At 46.0% G+C, this 20,811-nt stretch overlaps 1 protein-coding gene across 1 annotated transcript; it reads left to right on the top strand.

Moving 5' to 3' along the window:
* Positions 1-10,991: 10,991 nt before the first annotated feature.
* Positions 10,992-19,238, top strand: LOC144266875 (alpha-1-antitrypsin-like). The gene is made up of 4 exons (XM_077820422.1): positions 10,992-11,664; positions 13,958-14,228; positions 16,938-17,085; positions 19,035-19,238. The coding sequence occupies exons 1-4, from the start codon at positions 10,992-10,994 to the stop codon at positions 19,236-19,238; spliced, it is 1,296 nt and encodes a 431-aa protein (XP_077676548.1).
* Positions 19,239-20,811: the final 1,573 nt, after the last annotated feature.

Here is a 20,811-nt window from a genome sequence, read left to right as displayed (position 1 = left end):
CCATCCACACACCCACTTCTCTGCTGCCCAACTCCATTTCTCTCACTGGTTCCCTGCACCTTCTCTGTTGGTCAGTACAGCTCCCTGGCTCTGACAACTCTGTGCTGAGATAATGAAACAGCGTATAGCTCTGGAGGATGGAAGTAGCCTCCAGCAAATTATATTTCCACTGGCTTTCCATTCCAGAAAAGTAAACTGTCGTTGAGAGTCAGTTGCACTTAATGATCAGTTACAATATGTCTCTGGAGGTCACAAATGCTTGGCAAAGACACAACTAATCATTATATGAATTCATATTCAGCTCAACATAGATCTATGACTATATATGATATATAGATCACATGGTCTTAGCATGCAGAACTCTAGCACCAGAATAAAGACCTTTTCTTGCATTGCTAAAACATGCTAGCAAGATTTCTGTTGTCCACTGTGTACTTTATGTAAAGTAACATACATCCAAGTTTAACCATAACTTAAAAAAAAAGCATAAGTACTTTAATGCATGTCCCAGACAGACTCTTACATATTTTGCTGAAGTGGCAGTTGGAATACAGTGGCTATATCCCAGCCTCTTGATTGCAAGATTTTGCAGTTTAAAAATAAGAGTAACTTCCAAACAGGTGTGCAGTGCAAATTACCCCATCTGTCTTCCCAGCCATACTTGACTAGTGCAGGCATGCACACACTGGCAGAGCAGACACTCGGAGCTTACCCTGTACATCTGAGGTGTCCTAATAAGCACACTTTTGAAATCTCTTTAGGAAAATGTACACAGATGTCACTCCTGCAGAAAGGGGTTGATATCTTATTGTGGGAAAAGAAAGTAAAAAAACTGTCTAGAGCCATCCTCTTTGGAATCCCCTTTCAGGTAGTTGAAAACAGCTATCAAATCCCCCCTCATTCTTCTCTTCCACAGACTAAACATCCCCAGTTCCCTCAGCCTCTCCTCGTAAGTCATGTGTTCCAGTCCCCTAATCATTTTTGATGCCCTCCGCTGGACTCTTTCCAATTTTTCCTCATCCTTCTTGTAGTGGGGGGCCCAAAACTGGACACAGTACTCCAGATGAGGCCTCACCAATGTTGAATAGAGGGGAACGATCACATCCCTCTATCTGCTGGCAATGCCCCTACTTATACAGCCCAAAATGCCGTTAGCATTCTTGGCAACAAGGGCACACTGTTGACTCATATCCATCTTCTCATCCACTATAACCCGTAGGTCCTTTTCTGCAAAACTGCTGCCTAGCCATTCGGTCTCTAGTCTGGAGCGGTACATGGGATTCTTCCGTCCTAAGTGCAGGACTCTGCACTTGTCCTTGTTGAACCTCATCAGATTTCTTTTGGCCCAATCCTCTAATTTGTCTAGGTCGCTCTGTATCCTATCCCTACCCTCCAGCATATCTACCTCTCCTCCCAGTTTAGTGTCATCTGCAAACTTGCTCAGGGTGCAGTCCACGCCATCCTCCAGATCATTAATGAAGATATTGAACAAAACCGGCCCCAGGACCAACCCTTGGAGCACTCCGCTTGATACCAGCTGCCAGCTATACATGGAGCCGTTGATCACTACCCACTGAGCCCGACGATCTAGCCAGCTTTCTATGCACCTTATAGTCCATTCATCGAGCCCATTCTTCTTTAACTTGCTGGCAAGAATATTGTGGGAGACCGTATCAAAAGCTTTGCTAAAGTCAAAGAATAATACATCCACTGCTTTTGCCTCATCCACAGAGCCAGTTATCTCGTCATAGAAGGCAATTAGATTAGTCAGGCATGACTTTCCCTTGGTGAATCCATGCTGACTGTTCCTGATCACTTCCCTCTCCTCTAAGTCCTTCAGAATTGATTCCTTGAGGACCTGCTCCATGATTTTTCCAGGGACTGAGGTGAGGCTGACTGGCCTGTAGTTCTCAGGATCCTCCTTCTTCCCTTTTTTAAAGATGGGCACTACATTAGCCTTTTTCCAGCCATCCAGGACCTCACCCAATCGCCAGGAGTTTTCAAATATAATGGCCAATGGCTCTGCAATCACATCCGCCAACTCCTTTAGCACTCTCGGATGCAACGCGTCCGGCCCCATGGACTTGTGCTCATCCAGCTTTTCTAAATAGTCCCGAACCACTTCTTTCTTCACAGAGGGCTGGTCACCTCCTCCCCATGCTGTGCTGCCCAGTGCAGTAGTCTGGGAGCTGACCTTGTTCATGGAGACAGAGGCAAAAAAAGCATTGAGTACATTCGCTTTTTCCACATCCTCTGTCACTAGGTTGCCTCCCTTATTCAGTAAGGGCCCCACACTTTCCTTGACTTTCTTCTTGTTGCTAACATACCTGAAGAAACCCTTCTTGTTACTCTTAATATCTCTTGCTAGCTGCAACTCCATGTGTGATTTGGCCTTCCTGATTTCACTCATTTACTTACATGGAAAGATGGTTTCTGATAGGTGAGTGCTTTTAATCTAGTGCACAAGGTATAATTAGTTCTAATGGCTTGAAACTGAAGCTAGGCAACTTCAGATTAAAACTAAGTGTGACAGAGCTTCCTCTCCGCCTTGGTGGGTTCCACACTTCCTTTTAGAGGTGGGCTGGGTACTCCTCTTTTCCCCACACACCTGGGTAGAGGGGCAGGGAAGCCTCTCAGTCTCTGGGAGCCTGAGGTGTAGTGGCAACAGACCAGACACCCGGTTCGGTTTCTCCCCTCTGGCAGGCTCTCTTCCCTCAGACCTCTGGGGCCCAGAAGGGCCGTCCATCCTGTTGGGCAGGGTTCCTTCTGGCCTTCACCTCTGCACCTGTGTGGCTTCTCTCCAAATGCTTGTCAGCATCTGCACTGCCCAGCTCTCCAGTAGCTCACTTTCCTCCCTCAGCTCCTAACAGGGGGCCTTCTCTTGCTGGAGGGGAGGCTTTTAACAGGTTCTGGCAGACCCTTGATTGGCCCCAGGTGTCCTAATTAACCTCGAGTAACCCCTGTTCAGTTACCAAAGGGAAAAGGACCTTCTTATCCTGGGGCTAATATATCTGCCTTCCGCACTCTGCTGTAGTCATCTGGCCTGACCCCATCACATATCCCTCCCCCCTGCTCAACACCATGAGGTTGGGCAACTTGGGTCATCAGACAGTGTACCCGTGACAGGCCATTCGCATTGCTGTGGGGGCTTCCAGCCCTGTGTGGAATGCGGAAGTGGAACAATTGGAGGGACAAGAAGCACCTGTGGCCATTGCATTCTTCTCTTTGTTCCATTGCAGCCATTGGAAGGGGGCATGGTCGGTCACAAGGACAAATCGCTGGCTTAGCGTGTAATATCGTAGACTTTCCATGGCCCACTTGACAGCAAGACACTCCTCTACTACTGCATATTTCTGATCCCTTGGAAGGAGTTTTCTGCTAAGATAAAGGATTGGACGTTTGTCCTCTCTGACCATCTGTGACAAGACAGCCCCCAAAACCACTTCGGATGCATTCGTCTGTAAAATGAATTCTTTATTAAAGTCTGGGACTATGAGCATGGGGTTACTGCAGAGGGCTATCCGCAGGTCTGTGAACACCCCCTCCACCATGTCGGTCCATTTCACCACGTTAGGGACCTGGGCCTTTACCAGGTCCATCAGGGGACTAGCTCTGGTGGCGAAGTGGGGGATAAATCACCGGTAGTACCCCTCTACACCTAAGAACACTCAGACTTGTTTTTTCCGGTTCAGTCGGGGTCAGTTTTGGATAGCCTCCATCTTATTTAGTTGGGGTTTTACTATGCCTCTTCCTATGATGTATCCAAGGTATTTGGCTTCTGCTAGCCCTATGGCACACTTGGCCAGACTGGCTCTGAGGCTGGCCTGCCTTAGGGTGTTCAGCACTGCTTCCACCTTTCCCAGGTGGGTCCCCAGTCTGGGCTATGGATGATCACATCATCCAAGTATGTGGTGGTGTAACTGGCATGGGGGAACAACAGCTTTTCCACCATGCTGGAAGGTGGCTGGGGACCCATGCACCCCAAAGGGGAGAACAGTGTACAGAAATAGCCCCTCTAGTGTGGAAAAAAGCTGTCTTTTCTTTTGCTTGTTTGGCTGGGGGATCTGCCAATTACCCCTTTGTCAAATCCAGGGTGGATAGGGAACCAGGCATTGCCCAGTCAGTCAACTAACTTGTCTATGAGGGGTATAGGGTATGCATCAAACTAGGATACATAGGCTCTGCCAGTTCGGTGGTGTCGTGGTTGGTAGCAGCCTCGGGTCCCTCTTCTGCTGGAGCAGCCTCCCTATCTGCTGCCCATGTCTGTATGCCTACTAGGGCAGCCTTTTGGCCCTGAGTCAGGATCCGGATTCCCAGGGCCTTAGCTGCCCTCATTTCCTCCTTGGTTTTTCTGACCCTCCCAGGAACGGGGAACAGATCTTTAGACACCTCAGAGAAAATTGGCAGGTGGCATTCTGCTTTGGACAACTCATTAACTTCAGAATCCCCTCCTGCCTCCAACCCCTCTGGTGGGAGCAAGCTTCCAAACCCAAGGAAATCTTTCCCTATGAGTACGGGGTATGGGAGTTTAGGGACCACTCCCATTGTTACCCCAGTGATGCTTCCCTGGATCTCAATCCAGGTTGTCCGAACTCCTGGGATCGGGGCTGATCGTTTGATTTGGAACCTTCTCTGGGTGATCGGGAAAGTTCCCTGGCCATCATCTGTCTCTCCAGCAGTGCAACCACCTCATTGTAGGAGGAGGGGTCATTCTGGCCTACTCATGCACAGAGAGGTCCGATGGCAGTCCCTTCATGTACTGGTCTATGACCAGAATCTCCAGAATTTCCTCTGGAATACGGGCCTCAGGTCGCAGCCACTTCCATGCAAGGTGGGTGAGGTCGAATAGTTGGGACCTCAGAGGCTTGCTCAGTTGGGACCTCCACTCATGATACCTTTGGACCCACACCACTGCTGTCACCCCTGATTGGGCCAGGAACTCTGCTTTCAACTGGGGATAGTCGGCCGCTGCTAATGCAGGCATGTCATGGTAATCTTTCTGTGCCTACCCGGCAGTGTGCCCTGGAGGGGAGTTATGGACCATCCCGGGTCTTACCTCTCTGGTCACCCAAATGGAGTACAATGGGCCAGAGAATGTGGCCAAGGATCTGCCACGGCAATAACACTTTCCTCTACTGCAGCTCTAGTGTTACCATGAGGTTTACTCTTATTCTCACAGTCTTCTTTCTCTCCGCCCCACATGCTGACACACCTTTACTCTGGCTTATTCCCTCACTTTGGAGTCCTTGCAGCTCTGCTCCCCAAATCTCCCCCTGTGAAACTGTCCTTCACCAGGTCCTTCCCTGATCCTGTACCCTCTCCTGGAATGTCTCCCAAAGTTTCCCAGTTCCCCAGTCCCCAACAAGATCCTCCCCACCCAAGACCTCCCTGTGGCTCTGTCTCACCCATATTCCCTTTGACCAATGTCTCCACAAGTCTGGCTCCAATCATCCCCTCCTGAGGCTTCATCCTGCCAAAGTGTCTCCCTGAGTTCCTGTGTCTTCTGCTCCCACCACTGTGGAGGAAGGAGAAGGACCTGCTGATGGGAAGGGAGCCATGGCTCAGGTTCTCCTCTGAAGGCACTTCAACCCTCCCTGCTCTGCATTCAAAACCTGGTAGAAACCGAAATGTAGGAACATAGGAACTGCAGACTGGATCAGACCTGGGGTTCTGAAGGAATTGGCGGCTATGATTGCCGCCATTGGCCATTATCTTTGAAAACTCGTGGTGAACGGGGGAAGTCCTGGATGACTGGAAAAAGGCTAACGTAGTGCCAATCTTTAAAAAAGGGAAGAAGGAGGATCCTGGGAACTACAGGCCAGTCAGCCTCACCTCAGTCCCTGGAAAAATCATGGAGCAGGTCCTCAAAGAATCAATCCTGAAGCACTTGCATGAGAGGAAAGTGATCAGGAACAGCCAGCATGGATTCACCAAGGGAAGGTCATGCCTGACTAATCTAATCGCCTTCTATGATGAGATTACTGGTTCTGTGGATGAAGGGAAAGCAGTGGATGTATTGTTTCTTGACTTTAGCAAAGCTTTTGACACGGTCTCCCACAGTATTCTTGTCAGCAAGTTAAGGAAGTATGGGCTGGATGAATGCACTATAAGGTGGGTAGAAAGCTGGCTAGATTGTCGGGCTCAACGGGTAGTGATCAATGGCTCCATGTCTAGTTGGCAGCCGGTGTCAAGTGGAGTGCCCCAGGGGTCGGTCCTGGGGCCGGTTTTGTTCAATATCTTCATAAATGATCTGGAGGATGGTGTAGATTGCACTCTCAGCAAATTTGCGGATGATACTAAACTGGGAGGAGTGGTAGATACGCTGGAGGGGAGGGATAGGATACAGAAGGACCTAGACAAATTGGAGGATTGGGCCAAAAGAAATCTGATGAGGTTCAATAAGGATAAGTGCAGGGTCCTGCACTTAGGACGGAAGAATCCAATGCACCGCTACAGACTAGGGGCCGAATGGCTAGGCAGCAGTTCTGCGGAAAAGGACCTAGGGGTGACACTGGATGAGAAGCTGGATATGAGTCAGCAGTGTGCCCTTGTTACCAAGAAGGCCAGTGGCATTTTGGGCTGTATAAGTAGGGGCATAGCGAGCAGATCGAGGGACGCGATCATTCCCCTCTATTCGACATTGGTGAGGCCTCATCTGGAGTACTGTGTCCAGTTTTGGGCCCCACACTACAAGAAGGATGTGGATAAATTGGAGAGAGTCCAGCAAAAGGCAACAAAAATGATTAGGGGTCTAGAACACATGACTTATAAGGAGAGGCTGAGGGAGCTGGGATTGTTTAGTCTGCAGAAGAGAAGAATGAGGGGGGATTTGATAGCTGCTTTCAACTACCTGAAAGGGGGTTCCAAAGAGGATGGCTCTAGACTGTTCTCAATGGTAGCAGATGACAGAATGAGGAGTAATGGTCTCAAGTTGCAGTGGGGGAGGTTTAGATTGGATATTAGGAAAAACTTTTTCACTAGGAGGGTGGTGAAACACTGGAATGCGTTACCTAGGGAGGTGGTAGAATCTCCTTCCTTAGAGGTTTTTAAGGTTAGGCTTGACAAAGCCCTGGCTGGGACGATTTAACTGGGAATTGGTCCTGCTTCGAGCAGGGGGTTGGACTAGATGATCTCCTGGGGTCCCTTCCAACCCTGATATTCTATGGTTCTATGATTCTATGATTCCTGTAGTCCAATATCCTGTCTCAGACAGTGGCCAGCACCAGATGCTTCAGAGGAAGGTATAAGAACACTGCAGTGGGTAGATATGGGGTAATCTGCCCCCAACATTAGGACTCATCCTGATCTCTAGCAACTAGAGAGTGACTTAAACCCTGAAGCATTAGATTTAATATCCCTTCCAAATTTTTGGAAACATTTACTGTTATAATGCTAGCTATTCTTGTTATCTCTATAACTGTGCAATGCCATTTTGAATCTTGTTACGTTCTTGGCCTCAACTACTACTTGTGGCAGTGAGTTCCACATTCTAATCACACACTGTGTGACAAAAATATTTTCTTTTATTAGTTTTGAATTTCGTATCTTTCATTGTCAATCAATCTCCCCATGTCCTTGGGTTCTGAGACAGTGAAAACAAAAGCTCACAATCTACCCTTTCTAGAACATTCATCATTTTCTATATGTTTACCAGCCCCCCTCTTATTCGTCTCCTTTCTAAGGTTAACAGTTCCAATCTTTTCATTCTCCATATAAGTGGAATGTACTGCCTCATCTGTGCTCTCTGCATGAAAATCATGTTATTTCAGAGTCTGCATAAACCTAACACTGTAGTAATAATTGTATCATAGTATATTCTGAGAACAAATGTATTATGATCTGTCACAGGGTTCACTCACCACTGGTGACGCCTCCTGCTGGCTATCCTGGGGATTATCCAGCTTGTGCTCCCCCTTCAGCAGTGTCTTCTCCTGCCTTTTCTTGCTATGCAGCCCTCCAGGATCTGCAGTCTCCTCTTCATGGCTTGGCCCTCTGGCCAGGTCACTGAAGTCCTCCCTTTCCAGAGAATTCACAGTCTTTCCAGATCAGCTGTCTGGCTGACCTCTCCAATGCTCTGTGCCACTCCCCAGGGGCTGGTAGGGAATCCAGGCCTGCCCGTTATACCAAGTTCTAGCCCAGGGACCCTGTAATAAGCAGCCACAGTCCTTGTACAGTCCTACATCTCTGCTGCTGTTTACCTGGGTTTCTTCCTATATATATGGCTTCCCCCCTCTCTGGGTTGCCCTTCAACTCCTTCCACACAGGGACTGACTGCAGCCTTTCTCCCTGCAGTTTTTCCCAGCAACAGCAACCTCCCTACACTGCAGCCAACTTAAGTTGCATGAGGAAAATACTGGATTTATTAATTAAGTGTAAATTGTCAAGAAGCAATAATCTGTTCTGGAACTTTAACAGATACAGGGGTTTTAGTTAAACAGCACAAACTGCAAGAACTTGATTACGTTACTTTATTTAAAGATACAGATTTAAAGAAAACCTCAATATCCATTTATTTATTTGCTGTCAGGGTCCAGACCTTCTTGGAACAGGTGCTGGCCTGCACCCAGACCAGCCTCACTGTTAGGCAGCTAATGAGCCCAGCTGCACTGTCTTAGAATGGATGGAGTAGCCACAGTCCCTGAATGGCTGCTGCTTTAGCAGACTTGCTTATACGCTTGGCCCCCGAGTCAAGCGGGAGGTGCTCAATATATACCATGCATCTTGCAGCCTTGCTCCAGTTTGCTTCCAACCCCTGCTCTTGCTCTGTTCTAGCCCCTGTTCCTCTCCAGTCTCAGATATCTAGCTTCAATCCGCAGCTTTGCCTCTGGCTCTTGCTCTGGCATTTGGCTTCCGTCACAAGAGACACATTGAAAAGATCAGCTCTTCCTAGGCACACATGCCCCTCTTTCTATTGGTGCTCTAATCATGAAGTCTTTCCATACAGAGATTTCCACAAGTTTGGAGGTGTGAGGCAAGCAAACAGCACAGTCACCAGTGGCCCCCTGCTACCTCCTTCCATAAATATTGGCTCTATTCTCCATTTGACCCTCCATGCCAGAAAAGCAGTTTCATCACTGTTTGCTCTGCATCCTTCCTAATAACTTCTATTTGCTCTGTTTAATGTTTAATAGAGAACACTCAGCTTAATAATGTTAATGCAATATAAATAAAAGGCGAGGAGCAGTGCAGATTAGATGCATCCAGCAGGACCCTTCTGATTGTACTGTAAGTATGGCCATATTTTTTCAAAGAGGCTTGGAACTCCTATTAGCTGTGTGAAATGCAGTTGATTTTATGGGATTTCATTCAAGTATGGGTGACTGTATTCACTATACCTGTTACAATTTATCCTGTGAGTGGAGCCTTCCTTAAGACCCCAATGAGCCAGCAGAAATTGGTGCGCTAGTGGAAACGGTCTTTGAATGAAGGCATTTTTAAAAACAAATTATGGGGAAAATCTGGGACGAGATTAATCTAGTGCTTTAAGATATGGCCTGAGTACACCAAAAATGTGTGGGATTTCCTAGAATGTGTTAGCCAGCATTAGAGCAGTGGAACCTGGGATTTTCCCTTCTGCAGAAAATTCTGACATTAAAAAAAAAATCATTCTGAATCAGAAAAAGTCAAAAGTTTGAATTTTCCCATGAAACAAAGTTCCCCTACCCCCCAAAAAAATTCTTTTTGGTCATCTGAACTGTTTAATTTTGATAAAATTAAAAGATTTTGTTTTAATTTTGACTTTTTGGTATTAGTTTCTTTTATATTGTTTTTATTTTACCTTATATGGTTTTATAAAATAATATGAACATAAAATAAAATACAAAACCATTTTAAAAGCATAAAAGAAAAGAAAACAATGCAAAAATATAAATATAGACTAGAATAGAAATTTTAAAAACATTTTTTATTTCTTTTCTAAATGAAACTTCATTAGAGTTGACATAACCCTTTGGAACGCTTCTATTTTGATGAATCAGCATTTTGTAGTGGAAAAACATTCCATTCAAAAATTTCAACCAGCTCTAGCAAACACATTTTAACATGGTTTAAAACTCTCACATTAACGAAGCAAGTTGGTCTTTATATACTAGCTGGCTGAGTTGAAGCCTAATGGGAAACCCGTTTCCTCGGGACAGATAGAGAGAGAAAAAAGAGGGGACAGCATAAAAAACAAAAAAGGGCAAATCTATACATTTTTGACACATGAAGAACCTGTAGAGCTGATGTATTCCTGTTATTATGATGCTACAGAAAGCTCGGGACCATTTGATATCCTCTTTTGGTAAAGCTCACCAAATTACAGTACTCAAAGTCAGGGGTGGGTGACTTAGTTTTGATGTTCCAGACAGGGTCCTTCCCTATAAACTTTTTCAAGCTTTAGATAGCAGGCCATGTTGTCATTTGGATCCAGATTCTACTGCAACACATTGAAGTGTGTGCGTGTGTGGTGGAGTAGGGGGGGACTATCAAGGAACCGGTTCCAGTTCCCTGATTGCTGCTGTCAAGCCCTAGCAGAAGTTACACCTGCAAAAGTGCAGCACCAATTTGTGCCACAGGCATAAGGTCCCTAATTCATCTTACAGCAGCAGAGGAATATCATAGTGGATCTCCATTCTGCTAAAATCTCTCACAGCCTCCTCTCATCCCACCCTCTTTCATAACTTCCCCCATCAACAAAACACCTCTACTCTAGGGTGGGGGATGTCTGAGTGGCACAAAGAGGATGGTGCTAAATGAAGAATCCAGCCCAGAGTCTTCTTCTACCACCCCTCCCTTTTTCCTTTCTCTGATTCCCAACCTGGCCTGGGCTCCCAAGCCCTGTGACTCTCTGGTCAGCCCCACTCCCTTTCCCCTCAGAATCTCCCAGTTGCCATGACAGGAGAGAGAAAAATAACCAATGGATCACAAGTAGCACAGTGAAGGAGGGAACATTTCGATGACTAATGACTATTCCATTCTTTTGTTTTTCAAGGGAATAGTTCCAAAGGAAAATGAAATCCATCCTCTGTCTGTGTGTGTTACTTGCTGGGCTTCATGCTGTTCTCTTGTCTCATCATGTACCTGACCACCACAATGACCAGGATGGTCAAACAGATAATAATCCCCCACCGCAGCTTAGCCCAGTTGGAGGCAAAGTCGTAACTGAACACATGACCTTTATGAAAGTTGTTGCTAGCAATACTGACTTTGCATTTAGATTCTACAAGCAGATTAAATCAGAAGCAGCTGACAAGAACATTTTCTTCTCTCCTCTGAGCATCTCCACTGCCTTTGCAATGCTGACGTTAGGTGCCAAGTCAGCCACTTTGAGTCAAATTCACAAAGGACTCTCCTTTAACCTGACAGAGATTAAGGAGAGGGAGATACATGAAGGTTTTCATCATCTCATCCGCATGTTAAACCATTCTGACAGTGAGATCCAGCTGAATATGGGAAATGCCCTTTTTGTAGATGATCGACTGAAACTACTAGAGAAGTTTTTGGCTGACGTCAAAAGTCTGTATGAGTCTGAAACTTTTCCTAGTAACTTCCAGAATTCTGCCGAGGCTGAGAAACAGATCAATGATTGCATCGAGAAGAAAACTCATGGGAAAATTGCCAACTTGGTCAAGGGTCTTGATCCACTCACTGTAATGGTTCTTGTCAACTATATTTTCTTTAAAGGTAAGATGTTCTACAGATGGGTTCATGACGCACATACAGGCTATGGAATGCTGACTGGGATCCAAGACAAAAAACCTGCTTTTTTTAAATTAAGGGGCACTGTCAAGGTTGTTAGCTCTATGAGATCACCCAGGTTGACACTGGTCCCTTTTTAACTATGTTAAACCTTTCCATGAAAGTTTATAGCCAAAATGTCCAATCTGTGTAGTTAAAGTTAGGCACCATATTTAGTCACTTGAATAAAAGTGGCCTCGTTAGCAGGCAAGCTGAGCACTTGCTTATTTCTACATAGTCACTAGGAGCTGTGAGTGCTCACTACCTCTCTAATGCAGGTCACTTTAATTTTACCATCTAAATATGAAGTTAAAGAAGGACAGCGTATTCCCCAATTCTGTGCATAGTCTTTGGAGTACAGACTCTTTTCTCTGACATTTTGCAGTACCTGAGACACTCAGTTAATGGATAATGGCTGATCTGCTTTGCACATTTAGTTGCCAGATACTCATTCAAGTCTTCCAACTGAATGCTCTATAAATGGTATCCAGGAACTCTGAAAGGGTCTATTTCAGACCTGGAAATTATCTTGAATCAATATTAAGCTGATGAACTGAGCAGGAAGTTGTCCTGTGGGACACTGATGAAGTAGCTTACACAGAAGGAAATAGGCTTTATTCCAGAACCATAGAAGTCAATGGGAGATTTACAATTTCCTTCAATGGAAGCTGGATCAAGTCTATAATGCAGAGGAGTAGGCTGACTGACACATGTAGCGAGCCTTACGCTGCAGATATTGAGCAGGAGAAACTTAAGTTGCGTGAGGAAAATACTGGATTTATTAATTTAGCATAAATTGTCAAGAAGCAACAATCTGCTCTGGAACTTAAACAGAAACAGGGGTTTTAGTTAAACAGCACAAACAAACTGCAAGAACTTGGTTACTTTACTTTCTTTAAAGATACAGATTTAAAAAGAAAAGGAGTACTTGTGGCACCTTAGAGACTAAACAATTTATTTGAGCATGAGCTTTCGTGAGCTACAGCTCACTTCATCGGATGCATACTGTGGAAACTGCAGCAGACTTTATATACACACAGAGATCATAAAACAATATCTCCTCCCACCCCACTGTCCTGCTGGTAATAGCTTATCTAAAGTGATCATCAAGTTGGGCCATTTCCAGCACAAATCAAGTTTTTCTCACCCTCCACCCCCCCACACACAAACTCACTCTCCTGCTGGTAATAGCCCATCCAAAGTGACAACTCTCTACACAATGTGCATGATAATCAAGGTGGGCCATTTCCTGCACAAATCCAGGTTCTCTCACCCCCTCACCCCCCTCCAAAAAACACACACACAAACTCACTCTCCTGCTGGTAATAGCCCATCCAAAGTGACCACTCTCCCTACAATGTGCATGATAATCAAGGTGGGCCATTTCCAGGACAAATCCAGGTTTTCTCACCCCCCCCCCCACCCACATATACACCCAAACTCACTCTCCTGCTGGCAATAGCTCATCCAAACTGACCACTTTCCAAGTTTAAATCCAAGTTTAACCAGAACGTTCCGGGGGGGAGAGTTAGGAAAAAACAAGGGGAAATAGGCTACCTTGCATAATGACTTAGCCACTCCCAGTCTCTATTTAAGCCTAAATTAATAGTATCCAATTTGCAAATGAATTCCAATTCAGCAGTTTCTCGCTGGAGTCTGGATTTGAAGTTTTTTTGTTTTAAGATAGCGACCTTCATGTCTGTGATTGCGTGACCAGACAGATTGAAGTGTTCTCCGACTGGTTTATGAATGTTATAATTCTTGACATCTGATTTCAATATCCATTTATTTATTTCCTGCCCCTTGAGCCCTGATGATGCCCTGGCCTCTGACCCCTGAAATGTGCACCTTCAACACAGAAGCCATGCATGTGGACCAGGCCCACCCACGCCTCTCAGAGGCTGAGAAGCAAAGAGGCCAAACTTCTGGCATGTGTCAACACTGTAGGGGGAGCAGACACTTTGCCTTTAGATACCCTGCAAAGGTCAGACCAGCTTCAGGGTCAGGAAATGCCAAGGGCTATTAAGAGTTAAACGACATTTCAGTGCACCGGACAGGCTGCATGCTTTTCAAATGGTCTGGCTAGCATGTCACAGTTCAAACATATCATTGCTCAAATGAGTTTGTAGATGACCTAATCCTCAAAAATGAACTTGCCACATTTAAATTAGTCTGACACACATTAGTAATTCCTCTTTTCCAGTATATTCAATGGCATTTTCTTTGTATTTGTCATAAGCTCATTGGGAAAATCCTTTCAGTAATTTGAATACCCGGGAAGATGACTTTTTTGTGGATGCCAAGACATCTGTTAAAGTTAATATGATGAACCGTGACAAAGATTATCGCACTCACCGTGATGAGGAGCTTTCTTGCTGGGTGGTTGAAATCCCATACAAAGGAAATGCTGCTGCATTATTTATTCTGCCTGATGAAGGAAAAATGAAGCAGGTGGAGGAGGCTCTGTTGAAAGAAACTGTGTCTAAATGGACAACATCACTTCAAGAAAGGTAGCCTTGTAACTGCTGCTATATGCATATATGTCTTACTGTAGAATAGGGTAGGATCCCTCATCAAGACAAAACATCACATTAAAGGTTGGATTGTCCAGCCCTCAGAAAGGGGCAGTGCATAGCCCACTATCTTAAGATGGAGATTGAAAGGCTTGTTGCCTCAGACACCCCCCCACCCACGCAGCACAATGCCTCCCAGAGAACCCATCTTGCATGTGGAAGTAACTTGCTACACCACCTAGTTTATCTGGAACCTATTTTGGCAGAGCACTGCCTTTTCACCACCACTTCCAGTCCAACTACTTCGGGGAATCAGGGAAAGCATCTCCAATGTAGCCACTGCAGTGCCTGGGAGCTCTGATGGTGGTACCCTAGGGAGACCATATTTCCCTATGCTGAATATGGGACACCTGATAAAATTACTCGTATTCAAGCGAGTTCAATGGCAATCAGTCAGAACTATGCAGTACAAACATTCAAATTAACATCAAGTTGTCTGAGCCCCTATCAAAAAGAAATATTGCGTCGTTGGAAACTTTTTTATTTACTTTCTTATCTTTAAGGTTTTAGGGTTCACACAGGAAGGGTGACACACACACACTCCGGTACAACTCTTTCACATAGGAGGGTTGACCGACCGACCCAACCCTCCCTGCCCAGCGCTCTCTGCCATCCATGCCTGGCTGGGCCCCCAGGACAGACCCACCTCTCCTGGTACCTGGAACCCTTCCTGGGCAACACATGGGGGGGCACCCAGAGTCACATGTCCCCCCTCCCCAGATTTCTGCCAGGGTTCACATCAAATGTGGCCAGCAGCAGCCTTTTGGCACTGTGCAGGAAGGAAAGGACGGGAGCTGCTTCCAGCCGCAGGGCAGGAGGAGATGCGGAAGGGATGACCTGGCCCGTGTCTTTGCAGAGCTGATCTCTTCCACTATCCCCGCCGTTCCCTGTAGCTGGAAGCAGCTCCCGTCCCTTCCTGCCTGCATAGTGTTGAAAGGCAGCTAACACCTACAGGCTTCTGCTGGCCAACAACATAACCCAGCAGCCTCTGACAGGAAGGGGTTAAGCCTTACAGCTTCATTGTGCACCAGGGCCCAGGGAACCTGACTGCTGGGGCTTCAGCGAACCCAGCCAGAGAGGTGGCTCAGGAAGGGAGGGTGCCTAGGGGATGGAGCAGCCCCATGCTCCCTGGGGCCAGGACCCGGGGTGGGAGGGCAGGTGAAGAGGGTGCTGTGAAGCCTGCAGGGTCGGGGCATGAACAGGCTGGAAATCGCTTCCCCCTGCCACTCCAGAGCTTAGCCAAGGGTCAGAGAGGCTTCCCAGTGCCAGCACTGTGTGGGGCTTTGGCACATGCAGAGCTTGGCTCCTCCTGACCAGTGCCCCGGGCCAGAGGGTCTTGGGCTTTCCCGGGGTGCCAGCCCAGCCAGAGGCAGTGGGAGAAGGAAGGAGCCTGCAGGCCAGGCTGTTGGTGAGCTAAGGGCTCCGACCAGGGGCTGGTTCTCCACACAGCGCTGGGAGCAGGACGCACTCCTCCGGGGTGGATATGGAGGAGCAGCAAGGCAAAGCAGCGAGAGGACAGTGAGAGGGGAGCACGTAAAGGGGCGATGGGTGGGTAGCAAAGGCGACACATAACCGGCCACCGCCTGGCGCCTGCCTGCACACATCAGCCACTGCAGCTCGCAGCACGCAGCCAGTGCTGGCTGGAAACGGGATAGGGGGTGGGGCCCTGTTGGCTGGGGGCTGCGCCGATGGACCAGCAGGGGGAGCAGCTGGCCCCGCATGCTTCAGCTTTGCCCCACCACTAGCCTTGCACACCCACCCCCAGACTTGCACACCCACCCCATCGTAGGCCACTGGACCTCCCTCCCACTCACTGCTGGTTGGCGGACGGCTGGCGAGCAGGGATCTAGCCAGCAGCAGGACTCACCAGTACCGATGGGAGGGAGACAGAAAATACAGGACAATTTGCCTGTTTTTAAGAAAAAGTCAGGGCACTTGCAGGAGGGCTTAAATAGGGAACTGTCCCTTTAAAAACAGGATGTCTGGTCACCCTAGAGTACCCCTAATATGCCACAGAAGGTGCGGGAACCCTTGCTTCTCCTGGATTCCCCCATGCAGCCATGTTAGACGTAGGGACAATCCAGCCTAAATTAAATAACATGGTTTACTTTTCTCTATACTGGAGTCAATAATCCATCCTATTGTTTTCCAAAACTCACAGAGAGCCCATATGTAGCTAAACAAACAAACAAACAAAAAAAACCATGGGATTGTAATTTCTTTGTGCCTCTGATATTCCACCTGTAAAATGGGACAATAATATTTACTTTGCAGATGGTGGCATTGTGAAGCAAATTCACTGACATTTGAGATGCTCAAATAGAATGCTCAAGTTGCAGTGGGGGAGGTTTAGATTGGATATTAGGAAAAACTTTTTCACTAGGAGGGTGGTGAAACACTGGAATGTGTTACCTAGGGAGGTGGTGGAATCTCCTTCCTTGGATATTTTTAAGGTCAGGCTTGACAAAGTCCTGGCTGGGATGATTTAGTTGGGGATTGGTCCTGCTTTGACCAGGGGGTTGGACTAGATGACCTCCTGAGGTCCCTTCCAACCCCGATATTCTAATATGTGATAAAACTGCAAATCTTTAAGTGTCCAGCGATTTGACAACATTTTACCAGAGTTTTGTGTTTCTTTTTGAACAGAGAAATCAACCTATACATTCCAGCATTCTCTGTATCTGGTACTTATGATGTGAAAGAGCTGTTTCAGAAAATGGGTGTGATCGATGTGTTCACTGACGAAGCTGATCTGTCCGGAATCACGGAGAAAGCTGAACTGAAGGTGTCGAAAGTAAGTTTGTAAAATAGAGCTGGTGCTAAACTGGCTTGTCTACTCCTATGACTTATATTTTATCTTTGTAAATGACCCAGTCCTGCTTCCAAAGAGGTAATTGCAAAGAGACTCACTGCCAGCAACATAGAGAGGACAGGGCCACAAATTAGTGTATTTTCTAGAATTAAGTATTTGTTTGCCTATTACAGTTAATACAGAGGTACTCTGAGCACACTTCATCTTCTAGGATATTGATGTAGAACTAAATACCGTCCAGGAGGTGTACAGAGAAAAGCATGCCACATATACAAGTGCAATGTCAACTATTGCTAACATAAAATAATTCATGAGTAAAGATATATGACAGTGGTTTGCAAACAGGGACTAGAAACAGGACTGCATTACGGTGAACTAGGAACCTTTTAGCTCCTGTCTGTAGCCTCCACACAGGGGAGTTACAGTACAGCACTTTGGTGCAGACTGCTATTCATACCCCACAGTAATTTGACCTGCGGGACAGTGTAGAGAAGCCCCAAGTGAGTCACCCAAGGTCACAGAGGAGGTTTGTGGCACAATCCTTCCTCAGCGACCTTCCTGATACCTTTCCTCCCATTGAGTAACACTTTACTCCATGAGTAGCCACATGGACCCCAGATTGTGGTGCCACTCACAGTAAGTAAGAGTAGCAAAATCTCACGCTGAGTCAGTATAAGGAAAAATTCCTTTGTGTTTCATTAGGAACAAGGAAGAAAGAGTTCTTAGTGTATTTCAAAAGTCTCAAGTAAAAGGAACAAATTAATATTTGGACTATGAAATATATATTCATACTACCCAATACAAAAAACATATAAGGCAAAACCACACAAGAGGGGTCAATTACCTGGCTCCTTTGCCTCCTATATCATTAGTCACCATTCATCTTGAACTGTCTTCAGGTTTCTTCTGAAAACTAATTCTCTGCTGCATAATACTATTCATTATTTTTGAGTAGGGCTAGATAAACATTTTCAACAGAAACTTTTGGCAAAACTATAGATTTGGAAACACTGGAACATTTTGGAAATTTGTGTTAATTTTGCCAAACTATTCATTTGGGGGGAGGGAATTCTTATAAAAATAAAAACATTTTGTTAACTTTTTTTCTAAACCAAACCCTTTGGTTTGGGGATTTGTTTGTAACAAGTTTTTGTTTCAAAATTTCCTTTACTTTTAGCTTACAAAATATTCAGAATCATTTTTAAAATGGCCAAATCAGAAAAGAAACATTTTGATTTTCCTAAACAAAATGTTTTGTTCAACAAAAAATAATTATTTTCAACATTTTGATTTTGCCAAAAATGTTTGAATATTTCTTTTTAGTCCAATCCAAAATTAAACTCTTTCAACATTTTGAATTTGTCAAAAAACCAAAACATAAGAACATAATCACACCTATACTAGATCAGACCAATGGTCCATTTAGTATCCTGTCTTCCAACAGTGGCCAGTACCAGGTACTTCAGAGGGAATGAACAGAAAGGCAATCATCAAGTAATCCATCCCCTGTCATCCACTCCCAGCTTCTGGCAGTCAGACGCTAGGGATGCCCAGAGCATAGGATTGCATCCCTGACCATTTTGTCTAGCAGTCATTGGTGGACCTATCCTCCAGGAACTTGTCTATTCTTCACCCAGCTCTGTTTGTGAGGATGAGATAACTCTTCTGTTGTGCTCCACAGAGGCTAAGGGAGCCCCACTTCATAAGGTCAGAGAACAAGAGATGAGATTCATTCAGCTCCATCTGTAAAAAATAGTTGGACCTAACCCTTCCAAATATACATAGACAAAACACCCATTGAACTCAGTCTTGTAGTTATTCTGAGTTTGTTTCAATAGTCTATTTTCTTGAGATTTGGTTTAAAAGTTCATCTCCAGATGTTGCTCCATGTTCTATACTCACATTGTAATCTTTGCTTCATTTTCTTGTAGGTTGTTCACAAGGCCCTGGTGGATGTTCATGAGAATGGTACTGAGGCTGCAGCAGTCACTGTGGTGGAGATTGCATTCTTTTCTGCTGTATTTCCTCCTCCTCCTACCATTAAATTCAACAGGCCCTTCCTAATGATGATTCTTGATAATCCCACCCGAAGCATCCTCTTTATGGGCAAAATCATAAACCCTACTGAAAAATAACTGCCCAGCCACTCTTCATGCCCCAGTGATTTAAATGAGTGGTGCGCAAATTCTCATGTGCATGTACAACAGACAACTTGGTCCTAGTGACTGTGACTGAATTGTAATTGACATAAATTCCATACAAATCAAACAGGACTGTGGTGTCTTCATGTCTACAAGCAGACAGTCTGGTACTGTGTACTGGGCATGTATTATAAGTGGGGGGAAATGGGACAGTGAGGTAAGAGCGGGGGAGGTCACAGGAAAGTGGTTTGAAAGGGATAAAAAAGCGTGGTGGAGACATCAGAGGGAAAAGTGCTGCTTGATCCCCTCTTCCACTCCATCCCCGTTTACAGAATAAAGAACTGGGGCACTTCACAGGATGGGAGAAGATTGAATGTATCCTTCTCTGGCCCCTACATGGTTCTCTCCTAGTCCCAAACTCTCCACCTCCAATCCAGATTTCCTCCCATTATCTCCCACTACATCATGCCATCCTCCCCCCAAAACAATTCAACAATTCATTCCATTCTCTCTTACACTCAACCATGCCAACCTAGGCCATCCCACTCCTGGGATTTCCGCAGCTCCCTCTCACCCAGCTCCCAGCTCAGGAACACCCACCATACACACCTGTCCCTTTCAGGCTGAGAACACCTCTTCTCCCTACCAAACCCCTCCCAACCCCCCTCGCAGCAGCACCTCTCAACTCTGAAACCCTTTCCCTCCGCATGCTCCAGGGCTCAGAACACAAATGTATGCAAACCCTGGGATAACTTTTCCTGGGGGTTGTAACTCTTCCCCTTCCAACCTGACAGCCACCAGCGGCTTAGAATCTCCTTTCCCCCACAGCTCATATATCCCCGCATCAACTTCCCCTTCTTGCTGGACCTAGGGAAGCAGGAGCAGAGACTTCAATGTGTCCTATACTCTGAATAAGTCTCCCAGAAGCCTGGAATCCCTGATCTGTTCTCCTTCCTCACAGCAAGCAGCTCATGTGCTGCAGGAAATCCACAGGCTTGGAGATTGTGGGGAGCACAGCAGAGTCCCATAGACACTAATGTAAAATAGACCTTAAACAGACTACATTGCTTGAGCTTTGCCCCTCTCTTTGCCACTTGCTGACCGGGCCAGGAGACTCTAGGGGCAGGCAGCTAAGTGAACTAAAGCCTCATGATTCGGGGCAGATTCAGACCCACCAGGAGTCCCTGTGACTGCAAGTGATACTGCTTCCTGCAATATGTCAGCCACTTCATCCACTGGGCCTCCACCATCAAGTGGACAAAGTCTGACACACAGTGAAGAAGCCATCTAATGAAGTAACCTGTTACCTAGTAATACAACAGTCAAGCGATTCCAGTATCACAGGCAGGTGATGAGATGCAGTCAGAATATTTCCAGTGCAGTTCTCCCTTAGTCTGTAATGAAAACAGCTGGAATGGTTTAAACAGGATGTCAAGTCTTACCAGTTATAAAAACATGACAATTAACTTGTCATAAATATAAAGGGAAGGGTAAACCCCTTTGAAATCCCTCCTGGCCAGGGGAAAGCTCCTCTCACCTGTAAAGGGTTAAGAAGCTAAAGGTAACC

Source organism: Eretmochelys imbricata, chromosome 6, assembly GCF_965152235.1.
Source record: "Eretmochelys imbricata isolate rEreImb1 chromosome 6, rEreImb1.hap1, whole genome shotgun sequence".
In the NCBI taxonomy this organism is placed as follows: Eukaryota; Metazoa; Chordata; order Testudines; family Cheloniidae; genus Eretmochelys; species Eretmochelys imbricata.
Note: the sequence above shows the minus strand (reverse complement) of the source record. Positions and strands in the feature narration are given on the sequence as shown.